The sequence below is a fragment of the Sinocyclocheilus grahami genome, unplaced genomic scaffold, assembly GCF_001515645.1.
Source record: "Sinocyclocheilus grahami isolate Dianchi unplaced genomic scaffold, SAMN03320097.WGS_v1.1 scaffold1132.1, whole genome shotgun sequence".
Classification (NCBI taxonomy): Eukaryota; Metazoa; Chordata; class Actinopteri; order Cypriniformes; family Cyprinidae; genus Sinocyclocheilus; species Sinocyclocheilus grahami.
The window spans coordinates 440,157-452,667 of record NW_015506311.1 but is presented as its reverse complement, the minus strand read 5'-3'; the positions used below and the strand labels follow the sequence as shown (position 1 = coordinate 452,667).

The following is a 12,511-nucleotide window of genomic DNA, read 5'->3' as shown; positions in this document are numbered from 1 at the left end:
TTCCCAGCATTATAAGGGCAGTGAATGGTCCCTGAGTTTTTGAAGCTTCAAAAAGCGCATCCATCCATCATAAAAGTAATCCAAAGTAAACAACTTTTTTGGGATGAACTGTTCCTTTAAGGTACTAGAAATATAAAGATATTAAAAGGGATACATTAAATTCTGTAATTTACTCACTCTCATGTCATTCCACACCTGTATTGTGCATGCTAACAAGAATGCTAAAGACAGCCTCTAGCATATGTTGCTAGCACATCTCCAGAAGAGTGAGGTTTTACCTGCAGTTACCTCATTTCAGCTGGCCTCTGTTACAATTGCATGACAGAGAGTTGTAGATCTGCTTTGTATTCACAGACAGTATTTTAGAGTAACAGTCAATAGCTCTTGTTAGCACACAAAAGTACAATGAGAGGTAGCTGTTAAATGTAACTGATGTCAGTAACTGAGATCTCACATGTAGATATGTTCATTGTGTAGCAGATGGCATTGTATCTGTCTCTTTGTTTTCAGAGCAAGATTAGTAAATTCTCTGACACTCTGTGTGACACTTGCCATATAAACTGGGACACCAGGAAAAACTGTAAACAAAAGTGTGTCTGGAAGTGCAAGGATTTGTTGGATCCATCTGTCTGTGTTAATCATTCAATATGTTTGACTGTGTTGTGGGAGGCCCAAGTGTCCTTCACACACTTCATACACACTCTTATCAAGCTGATCCTTTTACCCAGATTCATAAAATAAAATGTGTTTGTCATACATTGTTTATCCACTTAACCGGTGGTCTAGTATGCGACTAGGTCTAGTATGCGACTAATACTAATACAATTAGTATTTTGAGTGAGCGAATTATGTCACACCAGTCTGGGACACTGTATTATTAACTAGATTTTAAGAATCTAGAATGTTGTGTTTTGGACTATTGCTAAGAGGTTGCTAGGGTGTTCTGGGGTTTTTCTAAACAGTTAAGTTTTTATACGTGGTCATTAACATGTTCTTGGGCAGCGCTGGCAAACTTTCTAAATCCCTGGTAGCCCTTCGGATGGGCACTCTTCAGATTTTTAGCCCCCCCCAAAAAAAGTCTAAACATCAATCAAAAACATTTTCAAAAATGAAATTAATACCATATGAGCAAGGTAGGGCATTGTCTATGGTAACATTAAACCATTAGACAGTTACAATACCAGTTCAGATACAGGCTTTCACAAAACAAAAGTCTTATAAGTTGATAAAACACTTCACTCCACTCCACATTTCACAACTGTTGCTAGTGAGTTCTAAGTGTTTTTAGCGTCTTTTAGGGTGTTTTGGCGGTTGAGCTGGGGGTTGCTAAGCAGTTGATTGTTCTGAATGGTTGATATAATGTTTTGGGGCGTTGCTAGGCAGTTGCTAGGGTGTTCTGGGTGGTTCCGATCTGAGCAGTCAGACTGAAATGCATTTCCAGAAATTCGATTTGAATAGGATTTCAAACCACATATGAATGTAGCTCGAAACGGATTTGCAAAATCCGAGTAATTCTGGCTCATTTTTTGGCCATTTGTTTGTTTGTGAAAACATTAGATTGATCGCTTACAAATATACAGGGGTGTGAAGTAACGAATTACAAATACTCACGTTACATTAATTAAGTAGTTTTTATCAATAACAGTAGTTTAAAAATTGTGTACTTTTACTTTTACTTGAGTACATTTTAAGTGATGTATCGGTACTTTTACTCCACTATTTTTCTCCGTTTGTGGTCGTTACATGCTTATTTTAATTTTATTTTTATCCATCAACGTGATTGGATAGAGAGTAATAGGTCTCATGACTTTCGTCAAATCAAATTGTGCATAGAAAACTTTAACCACCAACTGTTTATCATGGCTGCTGGAAGCGCATTCTTCAAGCATCAATTCAGTCGCATCTTCCTCTAACTTAATATGTTAAGGTACATTTCGGATTTCTGCTTACTAAATGATTTGTATATAGGCTATGCTTGCCTATCTACACGGCCTGAAATTTGGTGTGAGGTTGCGGGTATTGCATACAGTGTTAACTCCCGCAAGTGCCACGTTCGCTAAATTCCCACTCACTTATAAGACGCGCGATCTGCGCTGCCTCGTCTCTCTCTCGCGTGCGTTCTGCAGCAGTCACTTGGATAAGTTGTTGTTGCTTGTTGAACTTGTTGACTTTTGATGAGTTTCAGCACGTGATGCGCGCTGTGAAAAGGTGTGTTGGAAACACAAATTGAGGACCAATCTGCACCTTATTGATGACCCGTGGCGTTAATATACTGCATCTGTGCCAGCGCGTGTGTAATAAAACTGCAGCTCGTTAATAAACGTTTAAAAAAAAAATCTATTTTGTACAATCTGCCTTCAATTAGCAAGTGCACTCACGCATAAACAATTTTCAAGTTCAACACTTTTTGTTCCGTTCAGTTGTGGATGCTGCTGATTCACCGAGACCGCCGCGGCTCAGCAAAGAGACATGAGTGTGTGTTTTCCTTTGAAAAATTTCCCCAGAAATACCTCGCTATTTAATGCATGTTTCCTTACAAATTGGATTACCAGCATAACAATTCGAGTAAATGTGTAAAAGGTATGGCATGATGCCCCCTTCTAGAACAATGTGCATTTATGTTAAAGTTGTAACATAAATTATCAAGTTGAGTTATTTTTATTTCTTTATTGCAAAACGCTAAAACTGGCACCGTTTTGGAGAGAAATGGGCTCTCATTTTAACCTATATCATGGTGTGTGATGCTGAACTATGAGTTTCTAATGGTGTTTGTATTTGCACTGTTCTAAACATTAATATTTTATGTGCAACAACAGCATGCTGTCTCAGTGGCCTTACACATGATTTTAATTTCACTTTCATCTTTTCTTCGACTGAATACTGTTTCTGTGCTCTTTTGATGTATTTTAAAGAGTTGGCAGTCAAAATTAAAACTGCTGGATGATAGATCCTCTTCATTCTTTATGACAAACAAGATAATGTGAATTACAGGATGTACAATGTTTAAAATGTATAAATTGCGGTGTACAGCGTTTATTATGAGGGGGTAGAATCCACAGCTCAGTACTCACTACTCAATACTCATGAGTACTTTTAAATAGGCTACTCTTTTACTCTTACTCAAGTCGTTTTTTGGACAAGTACTTTTACTCTACTCACACTACATTTTTTGGAAGGTAATGGTACTTTTACTTGAGTATATTTTTTCAGTACTCTTTCCACCGCTGCAAATATATAGTTCATGCACCTAATTCGTTGCACATTACAAGATGAGTTAGTCGTCGAAGTTTAATACTTTGTTTAGGGATTTGTTGTTGGCAACCACCACTCTGACTGCGTTTTGTATTGGCAGTATTTTAGTACCAGATGGTAGCATTTATTACAAATATTTTTGAGTCAGAAGCTGTTAAATGGTAACTTAGACACATAATGCAATCCCATTTGGCACGTGTGCCTGCCCACTGATGTCAGACCAGCCCAGTCACATCCTCAGCTGTCACACGGACAACACCTGAACTGGTCACTGAACAGCATATGAAATCAAAGGCTAATTTACATACATTCCTCCACACCTCAGAAGCTGTGATGGATGCAGGCAAATGGCCCATTTAGTTCATTTAGCGTGGCTGCAGGCATTGTGCCCAGACTGAGTCCAAAGTGTTTAAGTAAAATACACTTCAAATGAGGGCACAACTAACACAACGCCCAACTGCTTTCTGTCTTATCAATTCGCTTTATTGTCGCCTTGAAGCTATCATAAGAACATCTTGCCAAAGTTTGCATCAGACTCTGAAAGTACGGTATTTCTCTCAGGGGAATCCAATGCATGATGCTGAGCTTTGATGCTTTGGATGGGGAAATATTTTTTGGGTGTTTAGAATGTCATGAGGGTGAGTAAATAGTGGTGAAACCATCCTTTTTGGGTGCTATTCATTTAAAGCGAAATTAGAGTGGAAGGATGTGAGGATTCATTCTCACAATGATTCTATTCAGAAATTACCCACCTTCTAAAGGGATAGTTCTCCCAAAATTGAAAATTCTGTCATTATTTACTCATCCAGTTAATTTCCTTTTTCCAAACCTGTCTTGAGTTTTTTTTTTCTCCTGTTGAACACAAAAGAAGATGAATGAAGAATCAATGGAGACCATAAATTGTTTGGTTACCCACATTCTTCAAAATATCTCAAAATATCAAATCCCTTTAATGTTGTCCCAGAATTACCGTCATTACATGATAAAATCTTTTGACTCAGAAAGTATTTGTTTCTCAAGCAACTTTCATAATCACAAAGACTATGTGCACTGAAAAAAATGTTTCATTCATCCAATTAAAAAAATATAGGGTAATGATTGACATCTATATTTTTTAACTTGAGCCAATGAAAAATAAATAACTTGCACTTGCATTTCATTAAGTCTCATTTTTTTTATAAAAAAGTTGATTTGAACACATTTTATTTTTTAAAAATCAATATACTAAATATAAACACTGAAAGTAAACTTCTGTATATAGTTTATTATATTATATTATATATTATATTATATTATATTATATTATTAAATGCACTTGCACTGGACCATACAGTTGTTTGGTTATTTATTTTCAGATATGTTTTATTTTATTTTTATTTTTATTTGTTTTAATTTAATTTAGAATTTTTACTTTTATTTTTATTATAAAAAAGATGAAGGTCATAGGACAACAGTGTAGCATACAACTTTTTGAACTGTTGATCATTAATATAGCATACCACTTTTTTTAAGAATAGATGTTTTGCAGTGTATACTGAGCTGTAACAGTATGCAGTAAACAGTATGTTAATGTTCTAAGTTAAAAATACTGAATGCTTAGTATATACTGCATACTGTACCTTAAAATATCACATGAAAAAACTGTTTTGAACAGTAGTATGCTACTACATTGTTTTGTGCTCTGTTGTATATTGCATGTTTAGACAAATATAGTATGCATAGAGACAATTTGCATACTATGAACAGTTTACATTTACTGTAGGAATAGTTAAACTACTGAGGCAGTATGTTATTCTGAACAGTCTCTGTGAGGTTTGGGGGGAGAGATGTTCTCTATTAAGCAGGCTGCCATCTAGTGTTTAATAGATTGAGTGCAGTTTTAATGACAGACAGCAAAATGTTTGTGTAAATCAAATATAGAGAATGTAGGTTGTTTCACTACATTTCCATTTGAGTGTCTGGAATATCCTTCAGTAAAACAGAGTAGAACAAACTGCTGCCCTTCCATAAATCCAGATTTATTAGCATTTTCTGCTTGATTGTTTAGCAAATTATTGAGACACGCATACAAAAACCTGCCGGCATGGATCCATTTGGCTTGCAGTTTGTTTATTTGGCATGGCAGGACACAATTCAGAATGGCAGGAAGAGGTGCGGCCCTACGGGCTCCAGCGGCCACCATCCATTTAATGAGAATGTTTGCATATAGATGCCACATGCAAATGTCTTAATTTAGCCTGTAGCGTTAGCATAATACATGCAGATTGTAAGTTGATTTGTTACTAGGCGTATAATGTCTGTCTTCTGTCATGTTTGCAGACATGAAGTCAGTGGATACTCTTGAGTTTGTTTACTAACCTGCTTTTTCTGCTAAGGGTTAACTTGCCCTCAGCTAGCTGTCATAACATCCCTGTGAATTGCGCTAATCACACACACACACACATGCATCTCAAAGGGTACAGCTATTTGCTGCAGAGCCATTCGACTCATTTTGCTAGCAGGCACCACAAAAAATGCTAATTTGACAAGCTATTTGCCTTAATTAAAATGTAACTTCCTCTCAGGATGTGCCATATTTGTCTCTCTTCTCTTCTGTTAATAAGATATTTCTGTTTATTAATATTTCTGCTAAAGATTCGTTATAAAACAGTAGACACCCAACTGTTAAAGTATTTGTCGTATTGCAAGTTAGCGTGAACTAGCCTACCCAGTTAGCACATGTACGTCTGCATCTGCTGTGCACAAACATCTGATAGACATCTCTAAGATGTCAGTTTTACATTCATTCTAAATCATAAACATCTTAAAGACCTTTTCTAAACGTCTATATCGATATTTATTAATATATATTATATCGATATATATCGATTACGTCTATGTCGATATTTTACTGACATATAATATCGATATATATATATATTAAATGACCATGTTGTAATTCCTATTTTTGGATATTTAGAATCCATTTCTATTGTGTAGCAAGTTTGCATTGGTTAGCCTAGTTGTTAAATATGTCACAAAAAACTGTTTATATACTAAATGATAATGTTGTAATGCCTGTTTTTGGATGTTAAGTGTTTATTTTTGTTGTGTAACAAGTTAGCATTTCTTAGGCTAGTAGCTAATATGTCAAATGAGGATGTAACGAAATACATGTAACATTACGTATTTAAAATACAAAATATGAGTACCTGCATTTCGTTATATTGTTACATTTTAAATGGGTGGTAAACAAATTATAGTTACATCCGAAAAGTATTTTAGATTACCAAAGTGATTCGGTTGAATTTAAATGTAATTTATTTTATTTAATGTAAAAACAAATTTAACCAGTGAGGCAGCTGGTGATTCTGACAGCATTTGTGATACTGCTTTTATGCAATTGAAAAACAAGAAGTTATTAAGTGACTTACATTAAAGAACAGTATTGTCTGATTTGCTCTATATCGCCAACAAATATAGTTCCAAATACGGAGTGTCTATTTTCACTAACTTTAAGTAGCATCTATCACTTAATGCAAATAACTACTGCCTTGGAATTAAATACACAGCAGAAGAGTTGCGCATCTGTGACAACCTAGTGCTGTCTGGTTCCTGAATGAATCTGCATTTTGAACGAATCAGCTGAGAGAATGATTCAATTACATTCATAAAATCACTTGATTCAATACTTAATGAATCAGTTCTTTTGAACTAATATAATGAATCCATGACTCATTCATTAAGACCACCTACTGGCAGTTTTAGTTTCATATTTAAAAAAAAATAATTATATTTATAATTGCTTTAAATGCATTCATATTACCCATTTTTATTTAGAGGTGGTTAACATAAAAACAAGACATCAAAGTTAATATGCCCCGTACCTTAAGTATTCCAAAGTATTTAGATTAAGTTACTAAACTTGAGTAATCTAAGGAAATACGTTACAAAATACTTTTCAAAGCATGCATTTTGTAATCTGTAGTGAAATGCATTTTAAAAGTAACCTTCCCAACCCTGTTTATATAGTAAATTACTATGTTTACTACGGTATATACAGTGTGTGTGTTTTTGGGGAGTTTGCTTTTGTGTTATAGATGTTTTCACTATTTTTAAGATGCGTTCTGCATGATTTGCTCTATTACAGACATCTTGGCGACCTACATATTAACTGACCAGCATTTTTTATTTGTTTTACAGCATTAGGGCCATCACAATGCCATTTCTGATGCCATTAATAGTCTTCCATATTCAAGACACATATTGTTTATGTCGTTCAGTCTTTTAGTGGGATTAACTCATGAAACGCTCTTTTAATAGCTATTGAATTATTTACTAAATGCAGACCTCTGGCGGCAGTCACATGTTTTTTTGGAAACTGCAAAAGGAGCCTCCTAACAAGTTTTAAATAATAAACCATGATCTTTGAAATTAAATAACAAACGGTATAATTTCATCAGAAATGGGTAAATGAACATGACAAATCCTGAAAGACACTAAGTTCACTCAGTGTCTAATTGTTAATGCTAATATTTTGGTGTCTTGAGAACAACGCCATTGAGATAATGTAATCCATTGTTGCTTTCGGATGCTGATTTCCTTCAGTCCAAATCGACAAGTGTTTACTCAGATTGGGTATTTAATTATTTTAGTTCCTAAAAAGTGTATTTTGCATAGAAAAGCAATTGTAGCTACTGTTGTATAACGAATACAGTATCTCCTTTCAGATTGAGAACCATTCAGAATCTGTGAAACACTAATTCAGCTCCTCAGGCAGAGTAGTTCTGTCTGAGTAAGGAATATGGTATACAAATAAATGTATGCAACATGCAATATCATATTTGTCATCTAAATCATTGTCGGTTCGAAATAAATCATGGATGCTTCAATTGTTTCCTGGACCAGCGATGTAGCCGGTTCCATCGTAACACCGTGAACAGTTTGTTTCTTGAGGAGATGTTGGAAAGAGCAGACATGGATATCAATTTGGCCCCATCAGATGTCTGTGTACAGCAGCAAAACAAGCTAGACAGGATCATGTTGCACAAATACAGATGGATTCAGAGAAATTACTCAGCTTTGTTCTGGGTATTTCAGCTGGTCTGCCTGTCTGAGCATTATAATCTCATCCTTATCTAATGAAATGGCCAACGGATGGCTTATTTTCCAGTTTGGGGGAAATTTTGACTGAATAAACTGCATTTACATGTGGACTAAGGAGGGGGTTTATTTTAGAAATGTGCTTTGTTCAAAAATATCTCTTCAGAGGCATCTCTATTTTACACACATTCACGTTTATGCTAAATTTTTTGCTCTTAAAGTTAATATGAATAGCCATTTGCAAGTTTATTGAGTGAAATGGGATAATTAATAAGAAATGCAGAACAAGACTTCATTTTATCCATCTGGAATGGATTGGATTGTTAAAACTGGGTGATATGGAGCCAGAACTTGAAAGCTTTGGATAATAGTCAGCATGGAAAAGGAAAGTCATTTCAGAGTAAGAGCAAATTGTTGTATTTTCATAATGGATTATAGTTTTTTCATTTAAATAGTGCACACAATGAGACCAGGAATATGTTTTAAGAAAGTCATTTCTGATGTCATGTTGACTTTTCCCATGTGATGCCCATGCCGCAATGGTTACGGAAAAATATCTGCTCTTGGAAAACTGGAATCAGCCAGGCTCTCAGGCGCATGAGCTTTTTCATCAGCATGGATTCGATAATTCCCTGGGATGCTCTGTCCATGTTACCATGGCAATTCAGAATATATCTGCTTTTAAACCCTCACGTATCAGTTTTTGCTATTCTGGAATGCATTCATTGAAAATAAATCCTATTATTTCCACTGTGCTGCTCTACCCATTTGCACTGTGGAGGCACCATGGCGCCATATACTGTGCTGCTGAATCATTATTACAAATAACATATTATATGACAATTATAAATTATGTTATCAGCATAACAATGTGAGTGAAAATTTCAATTAAAACTTTTAAAATGTTTGTATTTTGTTTATTAAACCCTTTATGACAGTGGTGGCTGATACTAAGTTATCACAGTGTTACTGGAGTAATAATAACAGTATAGTAACTATATTTTGGAGGAAAATATACTTACCAAGGAAGAAAACAATGTGGCCCAAAAAAAACAAAGACGCAAACAGACCCATTTTATTCTACTGAACCCAGCGGTAAAAGCATGGACTACAGATGACCCGAATATAATAGCAGCTTTGTCTTTATCTTTGGCTTATCCCTGAACAACAGCAACATTTCCAGCTTTTATGTACAGTTTCGAGTGAATTGAGCCATTCCTCAGATCTCATCAGATGAAAAACAAATGTATGGAGAACATAAAGAGCTCCCTCCTGACGAAAGCCAACAATTATTCACCTCTGTTGAATTTACTGATGTGTTTTAATTGGGAAGTTCCCTCGCAATATTATATTTTGTTATTGTTCTTTTTGCTTTTGTATATTTTGTTAATATGCTATGGAAGCACATTTACGCCCCTGAATAAAAACTAATTAAAAAGGTTATTGCGACTTTTTATCTCACAATTCTGACTTCTTTTTCACAGAATTGTGAGATTGCGAGTTAAGTCGGAATTGCGTGATATAAACTCAAAATTCTGACAAAATTCTGTCTCCGTGGCACAATAAACAAATTTCAGTTTTTTGAGCAGTACAACCAGCCTGACACGGCAACACAGACTCTGCCAATAGCATGAGTTGGGGGCGGGGCTTTCTGACCAATGGTAGACAGGGGGAGTGTTTTGGGAAATCGTTTCATTCTGTTTTGTGGTTTATTTCGAATGCATTCTCTCCGAACTCTTTTAATACACCTCTAACTAGTTTTTCTTTTCTCTTTTCCCAGTGGTCTGTAGTTTCCGTGGATCAGTGTCACATGGTCTGACTCTAGAGCTTGGAGAAACGGTTCATATCCTGGAAAAGTGTGAAGGTAAGTCATTCTCTGGAAGTATCGTAAAACTGGATGTTTTTTGGAAATGGGAGTTGATGGAAAACCTTTCAAGATATAAGCCATTTTCCATGAATAAAGTAGAAATTGGTGTCTCGATTGTCAAAGACGTCATGAATATTTTTCCTCATTTTATTGGAAATGTAAATTGTTAATAATTACAATCCAACGTTTGGTCCAAAACTATCTCGTCCAACAGAATGACAGCTCAATTTAGGTAAAAATGTCAACACTGTTACCATTTATTCTTATTTATTTATTTATTTTTAATGTTTATTTCATGTTTGTTTCTAAAAACATAACAATGGAATCGGGGTTGAATCATTCAACTATATTGATATGTCAACTATATTACAATGAAATACAAAAACACTTTGTTTGACCTCCTATGGTGGACAGAAAACATATTCCTATGGTTAGGAATGACCATACAAATTTTTAATAATAAATAAATAAATAAAATTAGAGTTTAAAACCTTTTTTGTAACCTCTTCATGGAAAGTGCCAGGAGACATTTGCCACCCACTCTTAGTTCAGTGCGTCTTGTATATTATAAGACAAATTCTCCTGTGTCTGCATTTTTCACTCAGTGTATAACTTGTGCTGCCGGCAGTTTTTACTTTTGGTACCAGAATAATCCTGAATACTTAAATGTAACCGAGAGATTTTTCTAACGCAGATTTTCAGGGCGCCTCTAGGGTCATCATGTAACTGTATTTCAGCCTTCAGAGCAGTAATGCATGTTTGATTCGCATATATTCAGAATCAGGTAGACTTTAAGTAGACTAAAGCTTCTTCAAAGTTAGAGGTTTTATAAGTTTGGTTTTATTTCTTGACTTTTTGCACCACAGCACTATTAGCTAGCTGTAGCCTACCATTTCCTCAGTCCTGCAGATGCAGTTAATGGGATTGTTGTGTACCCATTTCAGGACAAGGGCTCTGATTCATGGACGTATCATCGATTGTTTTGATGAAAGCTGTACATCGACACCCTGGCCTGGATGTGCTGGCTCGCTCAGATAACGGGACTGATCATGTGATATTCGCAGTGGCTTGTCGATCCTGTAGTATTGATCAAAAGTTTGCTCACTTTCTCCATGAGTAATCTTCCTTTATCAGGAATACTGTGAGAAGAAGTAAATGAAGCAAGATCTTCTAGATGTTGATGGTCCCCCCTAGGCTTCAAAACATTTTGCAAATCACCTTTTGTCTGAGTCAATTCTTCTCAAATCAGTCTACTTTGAGACTAGCTTGATCTCCCAGTGGAAATGTTATTGCTTCGGGGTTACTCAGCAATGAGGCATAAAATAGAATCAAATGAAACAATTTTTGACATACTGTTATAGAATAGAGCTATAAATTGAATGTGGACCATTCAGATCATTTGGTCTTGAAAGAATTTGATGGAAAAGTTACTGAAATCTGATCTATTGTTTGACTTCTATTTGCAAACTTTGATTTCTTGGGAGATCTAAGTCAGTTTGAGACATTTTTGAGATCTCTAGATAACAGGAAGTGGCTTAAACATCACTAAATCAATATATATATGTATATATATATTATTTTTTTTATTTATTAGGGATGCACCGATACCGATTAACACCTGTATAACTGATGTGCGTGAGCTGATTAGCAAAGCACGCTGAGTGGATTGAGCGCGCGGCGGCGCAGATGCACAAGCTTGTTGAGTGAATATACCTTTCTCACAGACATCACTGGAAAGTTTGTAGTTCGGGCGGATATGTAAAAAACAAGTAAGTAAAACAATGCACAAGTTACTTAACGGTAGGGAGACAGAGAGAGAGAGAGAGAGAGCGAGAGAGAGAGAGAGAGAGAGAGAGAGAGCGCACTTCTGTTGTGTTACCATAGAGCAAAACAATGAACAGTGGAAGTAACAAAAACTTGTAAAATACTGTCACGAATCCGGTCCATGAACTTCCGTCTGCTTGCCACCAGAGGTCACCCTTCCACTACTATGGACTCTTGCACCACACCACTGTTGCACTTCACCCGGACTACAGTTCCCATCATCCATTGCACTGATTACACACACACAGTTGATTGCACACAGCACTGATTGCACACAGCTGTCATCAATCACACCTTCCCTATATAACACTCACTCTTATCCCCGTCAAGCGGCCGAGTATTGTATAGCATTTATCACTCTCTTAGCGATAGCTACTCTACGGAGCTGGTTTTCTTTTCTTAGTCTTGCCTTGTCTGTTTCCTCGTGTCCTTTTCTTCGCCTGTGTATCTCGGGTTCCCCCTCTCGTCTTGCCCTATTCTGATACT

At 35.9% G+C, this 12,511-nt stretch overlaps 1 protein-coding gene across 1 annotated transcript in view; it reads left to right on the top strand.

Moving 5' to 3' along the window:
* The window catches only part of LOC107567192 (dedicator of cytokinesis protein 3-like), a 278,352-nt gene that overhangs the window by 37,112 nt on the left and 228,729 nt on the right, over nt 1–12,511 (top strand). The window contains exon 2 of the mRNA XM_016252833.1: nt 10,115–10,198. Within this exon, the coding sequence (XP_016108319.1) occupies nt 10,115–10,198 (84 nt within the window). The remainder of the gene's footprint in view (nt 1–10,114; nt 10,199–12,511) is intronic.